At 58.6% G+C, this 14,708-nt stretch overlaps 2 protein-coding genes across 2 annotated transcripts in view; one reads left to right on the top strand and one right to left on the bottom strand.

Annotated features, from left to right (window-relative positions):
* The window catches only part of LOC147096384 (uncharacterized), a 419,163-nt gene extending 404,498 nt beyond the window's left edge, over positions 1-14,665 (top strand). Inside the window, exons 3-6 of the mRNA XM_085973814.1 lie at positions 11,530-11,654; positions 12,688-12,772; positions 14,228-14,250; positions 14,354-14,665. Coding sequence (XP_085829940.1) covers positions 11,530-11,654; positions 12,688-12,772; positions 14,228-14,250; positions 14,354-14,558 — 438 coding nt within the window. The 3' untranslated portion in view covers positions 14,559-14,665. The remainder of the gene's footprint in view (positions 1-11,529; positions 11,655-12,687; positions 12,773-14,227; positions 14,251-14,353) is intronic.
* Positions 1-14,708, bottom strand: part of LOC147096368 (zinc-binding protein A33-like) — a 766,539-nt gene that overhangs the window by 111,837 nt on the left and 639,994 nt on the right. The gene's annotated exons all lie outside the window — the stretch shown is intronic.

The raw sequence follows: 14,708 nt of genomic DNA, 5'->3' as shown, positions 1-14,708 counted from the left end.
AGGAGGAGGGGGGACTGGGGTGAGGAGGAGGAGGGGGGACTGGGGTGAGGAGGAGGAGGGGGGACTGGGGTGAGGAGGAGGAGGGGGGACTGGGGTGAGGAGGAGGAGGGCGGGACTGGGGTGAGGAGGAGGAGGGGGGACTGGGGTGAGGAGGAGGAGGAGGGGTGACTGGGGTGAGGAGGAGGAGGAGGGGGGACTGGGGTGAGGAGGAGGAGGAGGGGGGACTGGGGTGAGGAGGAGGAGGGGGGGACTAGGGTGAGGAGGAGGAGGAGGGGGGACTGGGGTGAGGAGGAGGAGGAGGGGGGACTGGGGTGAGGAGGAGGGGGGGTACTGGGGTGAGGAGGAGGGGAGGGACTGGGGTGAGAGGAGGAGGGGGGACTGGGGTGAGGAGGAGGAGGGGGGACTGGGGTGAGGAGGAGGAGGGGGGACTGGGGTGAGGAGGAGGAGGGCGGACTGGGGTGAGGAGGAGGAGGGGGGACTGGGGTGAGGAGGAGGAGGAGGGGTGACTGGGGTGAGGAGGAGGAGGAGGGGGGACTGGGGTGAGGAGGAGGAGGAGGGGGGACTGGGGTGAGGAGGAGGAGGGGGGACTAGGGTGAGGAGGAGGAGGAGGGGGGACTGGGGTGAGGAGGAGGAGGAGGGGGGACTGGGGTGAGGAGGAGGAGGAGGGGGGTACTGGGGTGAGGAGGAGGGGAGGGACTGGGGTGAAGAGGAGGAGGGGGGACTGGGGTGAGGAGGAGGAGGGGGGACTGGGGTGAGGAGGAGGAGGGGGGACTGGGGTGAGGAGGAGGAGGGCGGACTGGGGTGAGGAGGAGGAGGGGGGACTGGGGTGAGGAGGAGGAGGAGGGGTGACTGGGGTGAGGAGGAGGAGGAGGGGGGACTGGGGTGAGGAGGAGGAGGAGGGGGGACTGGGGTGAGGAGGAGGAGGGGGGACTAGGGTGAGGAGGAGGAGGAGGGGGGACTGGGGTGAGGAGGAGGAGGAGGGGGGGACTGGGGTGAGGAGGAGGAGGAGGGGTGACTGGGGTGAGGAGGGAGGAGGAGGAGGAGGGGGGACTGGGGTGAGGAGGAGGAGGAGGGGGGACTGGGGTGAGGAGGAGGAGGGGGGGGGACTGGGGTGAGGAGGAGGAGGAGGGGGACTGGGGTGAGGAGGAGGGGGGGGACTGGGGGGAGGAGGAGGAGGAGGGGGGACTGGGGTGAGGAGGAGGAGGGGGGGGACTGGGGTGAGGAGGAGGAGGAGGGGGACTGGGGTGAGGAGGAGGAGGAGGAGGGGGGGACTGGGGGGAGGAGGAGGAGGAGGGGGGACCGGGGTGAGGAGGAGGAGGGGGGACTGGGGTGAGGAGGAGGGGGGTACTGGGGTGAGGAGGAGGAGGAGGGACTGGGGTGAGGAGGAGGAGGGGGGACTGGGGTGAGGAGGAGGAGGGGGGACTGGGGTGAGGAGGAGGGGGGACTGGGGTGAGGAGGAGGAGGGGGGACTGGGGTGAGGAGGAGGAGGGGGGACTGGGGTGAGGAGGAGGAGGGGGGACTGGGGTGAGGAGGAGGAGGGGGGACTGGGGTGAGGAGGAGGAGGGGGGACTGGGGTGAGGAGGAGGAGGAGGGGGACTGGGGTGAGGAGGAGTAGGAGGGGGGGACTGGGGTGAGGAGGAGGAGGGGGGACTGGGGTGAGGAGGAGGAGGAGGGGGGGACTGGGGTGAGGAGGAGGGGGGACTGGGGTGAGGAGGAGGAGGGGGGACTGGGGTGAGGAGGAGGAGGGGGGACTGGGGTGAGGAGGAGGAGGGGGGACTGGGGTGAGGAGGAGGAGGGGGGGACTGGGGTGAGGAGGAGGAGGAGGGGGGACTGGGGTGAGGAGGAGGAGGGGGGACTGGGGTGAGGAGGAGGAGGGGGGGACTGGGGTGAGGAGGAGGAGGAGGGGGGACTGGGGTGAGGAGGAGGAGGAGGGGGGACTGGGGTGAGGAGGAGGAGGAGGGACTGGGGTGAGGAGGAGGAGGAGGAGGAGGGACTGGGGTGAGGAGGAGGAGGAGGGGACTGGGGTGAGGAGGAGGAGGAGGAGGGGGGGACTGGGGTGAGGAGGAGGAGGAGGGGGGACTGGGGTGAGGAGGAGGAGGGGGGACTGGGGGGAGGAGGAGGAGGGGGGACTGGGGTGAGGAGGAGGAGGAGGGGGGACTGGGGTGAGGAGGAGGAGGGGGGACTGGGGGGAGGAGGAGGAGGGGGGAGGAGGGAGGAGGAGGAGGAGGGACTGGGGTGAGGAGGAGGAGGAGGGGGGACTGGGGTGAGGAGGAGGAGGGGGGACTGGGGTGAGGAGGAGGGGGGGGACTGGTGAGGAGGAGGAGGGGGGACTGGGGTGAGGAGGAGGAGGAGGGGGGACTGGGGTGAGGAGGAGGAGGAGGGGGGACTGGGGTGAGGAGGAGGAGGAGGGGGGACTGGGGTGAGGAGGAGGGGGTACTGGGAGGAGGAGGAGGAGGGGTGACTGGGGTGAGGAGGAGGAGGAGGAGGGGGGACTGGGGTGAGGAGGAGGAGGAGGGGGGACTGGGGTGAGGAGGAGGAGGGGCGACTGGGGTGAGGAGGAGGAGGAGGAGGGACTGGGGTGCGGAGGAGGAGGGGGGACTGGGGTGCGGAGGAGGAGGAGGGGGGACTGGGGTGCGGAGGAGGAGGAGGGGGGACTGGGGTGAGGAGGAGGAGGGGTGTCTGGGGTGAGGAGGAGGAGGGGGTACTGGGGTGAGGAGGAGGAGGAGGACGAGGGGGGCCTGGGGTGAGGAGGAGGAGAGGGACTGGGAGGAGGAGGAGGAGGGGGAACTGGGGTGAGGAGGGGGGACTGGGGTGAGGAGGAGGCGGAACTGGGTTGAGGAGGAGGGACTGGGGTGAGGAGGAGGAGGGGGGTACTGGGGTGAGGAGGAGGGGGGACTGGGGTGAGGAGGAGGAGGAGATGGGGGACTGGGGTGAGGAGGAGGAGGAGGGGGGGACTGGGGTGAGGAGGAGGAGGAGGGGGGACTGAGGTCAGGAGGAGGAGGAGGAGGGGGGACTGGGGTCAGGAGGAGGAGGAGGGGGGACTGGGGTCAGGAGGAGGGGGGACTGGGGTCAGGAGGAGGAGGGGGGACTGGGAGGAGGAGGAGGAGGGGGGACTGGGAGGAGGAGGAGGAGGGGGGACTGGGAGGAGGTGGAGGAGGGGGGACTGGGAGGAGGAGGAGGGGGGACTGGGAGGAGGAGGAGGAGGGGGGACTGGGAGGAGGAGGAGGAGGGGGGACTGGGAGGAGGAGGAGGAGGGGGGACTGGGAGGAGGAGGGGGGACTGGGGTGAGGAGGAGGAGGGGGGACTGGGGTGAGGAGGAGGAGGAGGGGGGACTGGGGTGAGGAGGAGGAGGAGGGGGGACTGGGGTGAGGAGGAGGGGGGACTGGGAGGAGGGGGGACTGGGGTGAGGAGGAGGAGGGGGGGACTGGGGTGAGGAGGAGGAGGGGGGGACTGGGGTGAGGAGGAGGAGGGGGGACTGGGGGGAGGAGGAGGGGGGACTGGGGTGAGGTGGAGGGGGGGACTGGGGGGAGGAGGAGGAGGGGGGACTGGGGGGGGGAGGAGGGGGAGGAGGAGGGAGGGGGAGGGGGGGGAGGAGAAGGGGGGACGAGGGGGGGAGGAGAAGGGGGGACGGGGGGGGAGGAGGAGGAGGGGGGACTGGGAGGAGGAGGAGGAGGGGGGACTGGGAGGAGGTGGAGGAGGGGGGACTGGGAGGAGGAGGAGGGGGGACTGGGAGGAGGAGGAGGAGGGGGGACTGGGAGGAGGAGGAGGAGGGGGGACTGGGAGGAGGAGGGGGGACTGGGGTGAGGAGGAGGAGGGGGGACTGGGGTGAGGAGGAGGAGGAGGGGGGACTGGGGTGAGGAGGAGGAGGAGGGGGGACTGGGGTGAGGAGGAGGGGGGACTGGGAGGAGGGGGGACTGGGGTGAGGAGGAGGAGGGGGGACTGGGGTGAGGAGGAGGAGGGGGGACTGGGGTGAGGAGGAGGAGGGGGGACTGGGGGGAGGAGGAGGGGGGACTGGGGTGAGGTGGAGGGGGGGACTGGGGGGAGGAGGAGGAGGGGGGACTGGGGGGGAGGAGGGGGAGGAGGAGGGAGGGGGAGGGGGGGGAGGAGAAGGGGGGACGAGGGGGGGAGGAGAAGGGGGGACGGGGGGGAGGAGGAGGAGGGGGGACGGGGCGGAGGAGGAGGAGGGGGGACGGGGGGGAGGAGGAGGAGGAGGGGGGACTGGGGGGAGGAGGAGGGGGGACTGAGGAGGGGGGACTGGGGGGAGGAGGATGAGGCGGAGGGGGGACTGGGGGGAGGGGGAGGAGGAGGGGTGACTGGGGGGAGGAGGAGGAGGAGGAGGGGGGACTGGGAGGAGGAGGGGGGAGGCGGAGGGGTGACTGGGGGGAGGAGGAGGGGTGACTGGGGGGAGGAGGAGGGGGGACTGGGGGGAGGAGGAGGGGAGACTGGGGGACTGGGGAGGAGGAGGGGGGACTGGGAGGAGGGGGAGGAGGAGGGGGGACTGGGGGGAGGAGGAAGGGGGACTGGGGGGAGGAGGAGGGGGCACTGGGGTGAGGAGGAGGGGGCACTGGGGTGAGGAGGAGGGGGCACTGGGGTGAGGAGGGGGGAGGGGGCACTGGGTGAGGAGGAGGGGGCACTGGGTGAGGAGGAGGGGGCACTGGGGTGAGGAGGAGGGGGCACTGGGGTGAGGAGGAGGGGGCACTGGGGTGAGGAGGAGGAGGGGGCACTGGGGGGAGGAGGGGGGACTGGGGGGAGGAGGAGGGGACTGGGAGGAGGAGGAGGAGGAGGGGGGACTGGGAGGAGGAGGAGGAGGAGGAGGAGGGGGGACTGGGGGGAGGAGGAGGAGGGGGGACTGGGGGGAGGAGGAGGGGGGACTGGGAGGAGGGGGAGGAGGAGGGGGGACTGGGGGGAGGAGGAAGGGGGACTGGGGGGAGGAGGAGGGGGCACTGGGGTGAGGAGGAGGGGGCACTGGGGTGAGGAGGAGGGGGCACTGGGGTGAGGAGGAGGAGGGGGCACTGGGGGGAGGAGGGGGGACTGGGGGGAGGAGGAGGGGACTGGGAGGAGGAGGAGGAGGAGGGGGGACTGGGAGGAGGAGGGGGGACTGGGAGGAGGAGGAGGAGGAGGAGGGGGGACTGGGGGGAGGAGGAGGAGGGGGGACTGGGAGGAGGAGGAGGGGGGACTGGGGGGAGGAGGAGGAGGGGGGACTGGGGGGAGGAGGAGGGGGGACTGGGGTGAGGAGGAGGAGGAGGAGCGGGGACTGGGGTGAGGAGGAGGAGGAGGGGGGGACTGGGGTGAGGAGGAGGAGGAGGGGGGGACTGGGGTGAGGAGGAGGAGGAGGGGGGGACTGGGGTTAGGAGGAGGAGGAGGAGGGGGGACTGGGGTTAGGAGGAGGAGGAGGGGGGACTGGGGTGAGGAGGAGGAGGAGGGGGGACTGGGAGGAGGAGGAGGAGGGGGGACTGGGGTGAGGAGGAGGAGGAGGGGGGACTGGGGTGAGGAGGAGGAGGAGGGGGACTGGGGTGAGGAGGAGGAGGAGGGGGGACTGGGGTGAGGAGGAGGAGGAGGGGGGACTGGGGTGAGGAGGAGGAGGAGGGGGGACTGGGGTGAGGAGGAGGAGGAGGAGGGGGGGACTGGGGTGAGGAGGAGGAGGAGGGACTGGGGCGAGGAGGAGGAGGGGGGACTGGGGTGAGGAGGAGGAGGAGGGGGGACTGGGGTGAGGAGGAGGAGGAGGGGGGACTGGGGTGAGGAGGAGGGGGGACTGGGGTGAGGAGGGGGGACTGGGGTGAGGAGGAGGAGGGGGGACTGGGGTGAGGAGGAGGAGGAGGGACTGGGGTGAGGAGGAGGAGGGGGGGACGAGGAGGAGGAGGTGGACTGGGGTGAGGAGGAGGAGGAGGGGGGACTGGGGTGAGGAGGAGGAGGGGGGACTGGGGTGAGGAGGAGGAGGGGGGACTGGGGTGAGGAGGAGGAGGAGGGGGTACTGGTGTGAGGAGGAGGAGGGGGGACTGGGGTGAGGAGGAGGAGGAGGGGGGACTGGGGTGAGGAGGAGGAGGGGGGACTGGCGTGAGGAGGAGGAGGAGGGACTGGGGTGAGGAGGAGGAGGGGGGGACTGGGGTGAGGAGGAGGAGGTGGACTGGGGTGAGGAGGAGGAGGAGGGGGGACTGGGGTGAGGAGGAGGAGGGGGGACTGGGGTGAGGAGGAGGAGGGGGGACTGGGGTGAGGAGGAGGAGGAGGGGGGACTGGGGTGAGGAGGAGGAGGAGGGGGTACTGGTGTGAGGAGGAGGAGGGGGGACTGGGGTGAGGAGGAGGAGGAGGGGGGACTGGGGTGAGGAGGAGGAGGGGGGACTGGCGTGAGGAGGAGGAGGATGGGGGACTGGGGTGAGGAGGAGGAGGAGGGGGACTGGGGTGAGGAGGAGGGGGGTCTGGGGTGAGGAGGAGGAGGAGGGGGGACTGTGGTGAGGAGGAGGAGGGGGGGGACTGGGGTGAGGAGGAGGAGGGGGGACTGGGGTGAGGAGGAGTAGGAGGGGGGACTGGGCTGAGGAGGAGGAGGGGGGACTGGGGTGAGGAGGAGGAGGAGGGACTGGGGTGAGGAGGAGGAGGAGGAGACTGGGGTGAGGAGGAGGGGGGACGGTGAGGAGGAGGAGGGGGGACTGGGGTGAGGAGGAGGATGAGGGGGAGGGGGGGACTGGGGTGAGGAGGAGGAGGAGTGGGGACTGGGGTGAGGAGGAGGAGGGGGGACTGGGCTGAGGAGGAGGAGGAGGGGGGACTGGGGTGAGGAGGAGGAGGAGGAGACTGGGGTGAGGAGGAGGAGGAGGAGGGGGGACTGGGGTGAGGAGGAGGAGACTGGGGTGAGGAGGAGGAGGAGGGGGATGGGGGGACTGGGGAGGAGGAGGGGGGACTGGGGGGAGGAGGAGGGGGGACTGGGGGGGGGGAGGAGGAGGGGGGACTGGGGTGAGGAGGAGGAGGGGGGACTGGGGTGAGGAGGAGGAGGGGGGACTGGGGTGAGGAGGAGGGGGGACTGGGGTGAGGAGGAGGAGGAGGGGGGACTGGGGTGAGGAGGAGGAGGAGGTGGGGGGACTGGGGTGAGGAGGAGGAGGAGGGGGGACTGGGGTGAGGAGGAGGAGGAAGTGGGGACTGGGGTAAGGAGGAGGGGGGTACTGGGGTAAGGAGGAGGAGGGGGGGACTGGGGTAAGGAGGAGGGAGGAGGAGGGGGGACTGGGGTAAGGAGATGGGAGGGGGGACTGGGGTGAGGAGGAGGAGGGGGACTGGGGTAAGGAGGAGGAGGGGGGACTGGGGTAAGGAGGAGGGGAGACTGGGGTAAGGAGGAGGAGGGGAGACTGGGGTAAGGAGGAGGAGGGGAGACTGGGGTAAGGAGGAGGAGGGGAGACTGGGGTAAGGAGGAGGAGGGGAGACGGGTCAGGAGGAGGAGGGGAGACTGGGGTAAGGAGGAGGAGGGGAGACTGGGGTAAGGAGGAGGAGGGGAGACTGGGGTAAGGAGGAGGAGGGGAGACTGGGGTAAGGAGGAGGAGGGGAGACGGGTTAAGGAGGAGGGGGGGTACTGGGGAAGGTGTTTGTTAGTCTGTACTATAATGTGTTGAACTTTGTAGTGGATTATTACACAGGGCGAAACTCATTTGTTTGCAATGACATGAAACTTTAAATTTCACACAGCGAGTTGTTGTGATCTGGATGTACTTTTGAAATGTACTCCCGCTTATAATGTAGGAAAGGCGGGAGCCGATTTGTGCACAGCAAGCTCCCACAAACAGCAATGAGATCCTGACCAGATAATCTCTGTTTTAGTGATGTTGATTGAGGGATAAATATTGGCCAGGACACATCAGGAATAGAAGGATATGCCGAATGGGGTGTGGGGCATAAACACCGGCACGGACCAGTTGGACCGAGCGGCCTGTTTGTGTGCTGTAATTCTACACTAACTCTGTAGTAGGGAGATGTGCAAAGCCCATTTCAAAAGCAGTGTGAGGTGATGCGTAGTACTGTATTTCTGTCCCGATTTCAGAAGGAACACGTGTCTCATTTGCGAGCACTTTGCCAAGCAAGTTAAACTTGTATGTGAGCCTTTTTTTGCTGATGTTTTTGTCTGGTATTAAATACTTACTCCAGCGTGGTGAGCTAAACCATGCCACTGAATCAATGCTCTACCACTTGCGCAGTCTTTCCTCTTCCCCGAGCTCATTAAATCTCATTTAATTTGTATTGGGAAATTGGTTCAAGCTGGAATTTTTGCCTTGTTAGGCCCATTTCAAAGCCTGCAGCTTTATTTTAACCGAGCATGCTGGCTGCCGGGAAAAGATTACACCTGCAGCAGGCTTGACCTTTGTGTCTGCATCAATATTTATAAAATGGTGAGTGTGGTGGTTTCACTGCACCGAGGAGTCATTTCCTCTGTATACGGTTTAAAAATAGTGCTCTGTCTTACAAGAGCTTTTTTACCTTGGCAACACTGCGCAAAGCATAAAGTGGTGATGGGCCCCTAATGAACATAAAGACTTACATTTATACAGCGCTTTTCACCACCACCAGACGTCCCAAAGCACTTTACAACCAATGAAGTACTTTTGAAGTTCAGTCACTGTTGTAATGTAGGAAACGCGGCAGCCACTTTGCGCACAGCAAGCTCCCACAAACAGCGATGTGATAATGACCAGAAAATCTGTTTTATGTGATGTTGTTCGACAGATAAATATTGGCCAGGACACCGGGGATAACTCCCCTGCTCCTCTTCACAATAGTGCCATGGGATCTTTTACATCCACCTGAGAGCAGACAGGGCCTCGGTTTAAAGTCTCATCCGAAAGACAGCACCTCCGACAGTGCAGCACTCCCTCAGTACTGCACTGGGAGTGTCAGCCTAGATTTTGTGCTCAAGTCTCTGGAGTGGGACTTGAACCTACAACCTTCTGACTCGGAGGTGAGGGTGCTGCCCACTGAGTCACGGCTGACACAACGTGCAGGACACCACAAAAGCAGTTCTGCTGACTCTCTCTCCCGGGGCTTTCGCTGTGTGATTTTAGCAGAGGCACGAGACCTGCAGTTTTGACCCTCTCTTGGAGACTTGGACTGTTTGACTGTGAGATCGGCCGAGAGTGAGGTGGTTTTGTTCACACAAATAAACCCATTCCACAGGGAGTGTGGATGTGATGGAAAGTTTAAATGTGATATTCTCTTGCCATTCTGATTCTCTCCTTATAATTGGCCTGATTTTTAAATTTCATTTGTCTGGCAACGTTAGATTAATGGAAATATCCGGGCACTTTGTCCAGATTTGTTTGGAACTAACCGTTTACCAGAGGGAATATATTCTGCTGTGTTGAAGCCATGGCTCTTGTGCATAATATTGGTGCAGACGTGCTTCTGAGTTGAGAATCTACTAGACGGGAAAATGAGAACATAACATAAGAATTAGGAGCAGGAGTCGGCCATACGGCCCTTGGAGCCTGCTCCGCCATTCAATAAGATCATGGCTGATCTTCAACCTCAACTCCACTTTCCCGCTCGATCCCCATATCTCTTGATCGCCCCAGAGTCCAAAAATCTCTCGCTCTCTGTCTTGAATATACTCAATGACTGAGCATCCACAGCCCTCTGGGGGAGAGAATTCCAAAGATTCACAACCCTCTAAGAGACGAAAGTCCTCATCTCAGTCTTAAATGGTTGACCCCTTATCCTGAGACTGTGACCCCTAGTTCTAGACTCTCCAGCCAGGGGAAAGAACCTCTCAGCATCGACCCTGTCAATCCCCCTCAGAATCTTGTATGTTTCAGTGAGCTCACCTCTCATTCTTCTAAACTCCAGAGAGTATAGGCCCAATCTACGGAGGGGCGAGGAGGGGAGATGGGAGAGGAGGGATCAGGGGGTGTGGAGGTTGAATGGGGGGTGAGGGAGATGGGATGAGGAGTGGGGGTGAGGGGGGAGGAGGAGGAGGGGTAATGGGACTGATGAGGGGGGACCAGGAGTGTGGGGTTGAGGGGATTGGGGTGGTGGGGATGAGGGGGATTGGGGGAAGGAGGAGTGAAGTCTCTCAAATCTTGTAATTCAGTATTTTTATGTCTTTCTGCCTCTGACTTACCAGCGTGTTATTTCTGTTGCTGTCTGCTGGTCAGTAACTTCTGCAATGATGCCATTGTTTCCTTTGGGGAATTGACGCTGTGTTTTATAAGTTAGGACAAGGGCTCTCTGTGTGAGCAGGGGGACGGGGGGAGGGTGGTGTGCCAGTGTTTACAGGGGCTCCCTGGGTGTGTGTCACAGGGGGCCCTCAGCAGGGAATAGTTTGGAAGCCTCTCGTGTTGGTAGTCTGACAGTTTCTAGCAGAGGGCAGGCCATGCTGCAATAATGTTGTGTATTAATCCTGTAGAAAGACAGACTTGCATTTATATAGCGCCTTTTACAAGCTCAGGACGTCCCAAAGCGCTTTACAGCCAATGAAGTACTTTTGAAGTGTAGTCACTGTTATAATGTAGGAAACGCGGCAGCCAATCTGCGCACAGCAAGCTCCCACAAACAACAATGTGACAATGACCAGCTCATCTGTTTTAGTGATGTTGGTTGAGGGATAAATATTGGCCCAGGACACCGGGGAGAACTCCCCTGCTCTTCTTCCAAATAGGAAACTTGGTGTTGCCTGACTTTGCATTTTATTTAAATTTCAGGATATCTTGAGCTGGAGGAGGGCGGGAATCTTATTGTGAATCTGTAATGTTGTTGAAGTATAGAAAGCTCAGTACTTGTGTTTATAGTCCAGCTGATGCTGCATGTCTTAACTCAGTGTGTCCTGGCTCAGTGTGATTGGGACAGTCAGGCCACTTACTGTGTTGATGCAAAGCAGTTTGAGATTGATGGCGAGGGGAGATCTGCAGAATAACTCTGAGATCAATAGTTTCCATTGACCGTTTCTTAGCAGAGCCCTGGCTCTATTGTCAGCACCTAGAATCCTAGAAGCTCACAGCACAGAAGGAGGCCATTCAGCCCATCGTGCCTGTGCTGGCTCTTTGAAAGAGCGATCCCATTCGTCTCACTCCCCTGCTCTCTCCCCAGAGCCCTGGGACTGTCTCCTACTCAACTATTTCTCCAATTCCCTTTTGAAAGTTACCATTGAATCTGCTTCCACTGCCCTTTCAGGCAGTGCATCCCAGATCACCACAACTCGCTGCGTAAAAATGTTTTCCTTCATTTTCCCACTGGATTTTTTTGCCAATAATTTTCAGACCTGAGTTTCAATTCCAGGAGAAAATGAACACAATCCTACATTCTCTGAAGCAGAAGAAAACCATTTTTGAAGATTTTGAGTTTAAGCAGCAAGAGAGCATCTGTGAAATGAAGGAGAATTCTCAGTGGGCCGTTGTGGGCTGCGCCTGTACGGGTAGCGTGTGATGCACCACATGCCCGGATAACAGAACTCTATCCCTGTGCATTTTCAGCAGCGTGGCTCAGCGTTTATTAAGCACGGTGATCAATGTGCTTGTGACCTGCGATAGTTTTGCTTCCTTCTTCAACAAACTCTTTTTGTTTTCACAGGAACAGAACCTCATCGACTCTGAATTGTCTAAATCACGCTGTATTTTGGACAAGAGAGAGTGGAACTTTGTTGAAGAACTGAATGAGGAAAAGGATTATATTTTATTCAGAATGGAGACAAATCTGTGAGAAATCCAAGACAATTCATAATAAGCTTTTCTTGTATATAAATAACCTGAACTCTGGTGTAGAAAGTACAATTTTGAAGTTTGCGGATGATACAGAACTTGGCGATGTAGTTATTAGTGAGCAGGATAGGAGCAGACTTCAGGAGGACAGAGGCAGACTGGTGAAATGGGCAGACACATGAGCGATACAATTTAATGCAGTAAGTGTGAAGTGGTGCACTTTGGGAGGAACAACATGGAGAGGCAGTATAATCTAAATGGTTCTATTGTGAGGGTTGTGGAAGCGCAGAGGAACCTGGGGGCATGTTCACTAATCTCTGAAGGTGGCCGGGCAAGTTGATAAGGCCGTCAAGAAAGCTTGTGGGATACTTGGCTTTGTAAATGGGGGCATTGAATTCAAAACACGGAAGTCATCCTAAACCTTTACAAATCACTGGTTAGGCCTCAGCTGGAGTATTGTGTAGAATTCAGGGAACCACACTTTAGGAAGGATGTCAGGGTCTTGGAGAGGGTAAGAAGGAGGTTTACTAGGATGATAGTAGGAATGAGGGAATTCAGTTATGTGGAGAGATTGCAGAAGCTGGGATTGTTCGCCTTCGAGCAGAGAAGGTTAAGGGGAGACCTAATAGAGGTATTCAAAATTCTGAGGGGTTTTGATTGAGCAAACACGGAGAAACTGTTTCTTCTGGCGAGTGGATTGGTAGCCAGAGGTCATAGATTTAAAATAATTGGCATGAGAACTAGAGGGGAAATGTGGAGATATTTTTTCTCAGAGGGTTGTTAAGATTTGGAACCTGAGAGGGTGGTGGAAGCAGATTCCATAGGAACTTTCAACAGGCAATTGGACATGGACTTGAAGAGACTAATTTTCAGGGTTTTGGGGAAAAGGCTGGGGTGTGGGAATAAATTGAACCGCTCTTTCACAGGATGAACAGCTTTAATCTCCTAGGTGTCTTTGACATCCAAGGCTGCATCACATCCTTCCTGTCTACTCTATTGTGCCTTAATACGTTTTTTTATTCATTCACAGAATGGGTTGTGGAAATCTGGAACTTTCTTCCTCAAAAGACTGTGGATGCCAGGATCAACCAATTCAATTTCCAAGACTGAGACGGGTAGATTTCTGTTGGTTAAGGGCATCGAGGGATATGGAGCAAAGGCGGGTAAATGCAGTTGAGGTACAGATCAGCCATGATCGAACTGAATGGTGGAACAGGCTCGAAGGGCTGAATGGCCTCCTCCTGTTCCTGTGCACCATCCTCTGCAGTCAGCCATGTTTATAATATTCCCACAACACTGTAGTTCCCGAGTGCTACAGTAGCCTCGCGTTTCAGAATTGCTGATTCCTAATGCATTCAGCATTCACGTCTATACAGCTTACTGTAGATGTTCCCATCTTTGGCCCCTAGTTTACCCTTGTTAATGTTACCTGGTTCTTGTATATCACCCACCTGCTGTCTAGATTCCACTCTTTAATCAATGTCATGTGGGATCACATTTCCTCCTGGCCTTCTCCCTCCTATCCAATGGAAATGCTTCTTGCAGCTACTTCAACGTTCCTGACCAGTTCCATTGTTTTTATTTGGCCATCTCGCTCCCTTTGTTATCACAAGGAGAACGCCATTTACTTTTCAAAGTCCCAGTATTATTTTCACGGCAGATTGACAGATAGTTATTCATATTCGCGATTTTCTTTACAAACATCTTTTTCACCATAAACAGGAAGTATAACAAAGGAAATTGCCTTGATTTTCTAGGCCATCCTTACATGGGAGGTTTCAGAGCCCTTACATGATTTCTTACATTGTCATTTAGCCCTTCCTGCTCCTCCAGTACCTTTTGTCATTTATCTTCAATGTGCACAGACCTATCTCTGGGTAACCAACTCATCATCATTACCACACTCATCACTACCCACCTCCCTACAGCCAGAATCTCCCTGCACCTCACCAACTGCATCTTTGTCCTAACCGTGTCCTCTGGCTTCTGAACTACTTCTTCCTCCATGACTTGGTCTTCTGCATTAGGAGTTAGTGCTTGATCTGATTGAATGGTGGAACAGGCTTGAGGGGCTGAATGGCCGACTCCTCTTCCTATGTTCCTGTATCTGCACATTGTTGTGTCTTTCTCAGTGTCTTTACAAGCGTTCTTCCTGTCGTCAGTGCATCCTCTATTATCTTGTGTGCTCGGTTTCCTCCAGCACTTATTTCTGTTTCTTGCTGACCCTGTACCTGTTTGCAAAAATCCCAGTCACAGCTCCCCAGTGACTCGCCCTTAATATTGAGTACCAGCCCATCCACTTCACTAAACTTTGACTCAATTAGTCCAATACTATCCACTCGCCTTTGCTAATTATCTTTACAATTGTTTCCTTCCATTAGTTCTCGTCCGCTCCTCTCAAAGGCCCAAAGCTTTTCCTTCAGGTTTTTGGCAGCTGAGATCAGCGAGTTGCTCCACACTTTACTATTGACTCTCGAGCTCTTTCATGCTGCAAAGTCGAGCCTTGTTTAGTCTGTTTGAGCTCTGCCAGCGGTCTGCTGTGTTAACATTTGTGTTTCTGTCTATTTCAGGAGAGTACGCCCGAGGAGCAGAGGTACGACACGTTCTCCAAAAATAACTGAACAACATTATAAAGTAGAATATTGAAGAGCTTGTTTTATTTTCTGCTGTTAAATATTTCATATTTACATTATTAGTGAAGACGACTATCAGCCAAACATAGCGGAAGGCAGCCTGTCTCTGGGAGCATTTAAAGGACCCACCCAGTATAGAGTGTGGAGACCTGTAATGGACATTCTCAGCCCTGGTACGGAGGGCCTTTCCTGTTTTCTTACTTATCCTGTAAAATCCCCAATAAGTGTGTTCATCTTAAGAATACCCGACAAGAGTACAAGAATGTAAATATTATTCATACTGACTTCAAATAAGAAAATAAATGAAATAGAAGTATGTAATGTCTGAATCATTATTATTTGATTGCATGCATTATATAAAATTAATCACTGTTTTTAAAAGCAATCGACCAATTTATTCAATTCATTAGTAAGAAAC

This window comes from Somniosus microcephalus, unplaced genomic scaffold (assembly GCF_052327205.1).
Source record: "Somniosus microcephalus isolate GS21.2 unplaced genomic scaffold, FLI_Smic_1.0 unresolved_chr1, whole genome shotgun sequence".
Taxonomy (NCBI): domain Eukaryota; kingdom Metazoa; phylum Chordata; class Chondrichthyes; order Squaliformes; family Somniosidae; genus Somniosus; species Somniosus microcephalus.
The sequence above is the reverse complement of the archived record's forward strand: the minus strand, read 5'-3'. Positions and strand labels throughout refer to the sequence as shown.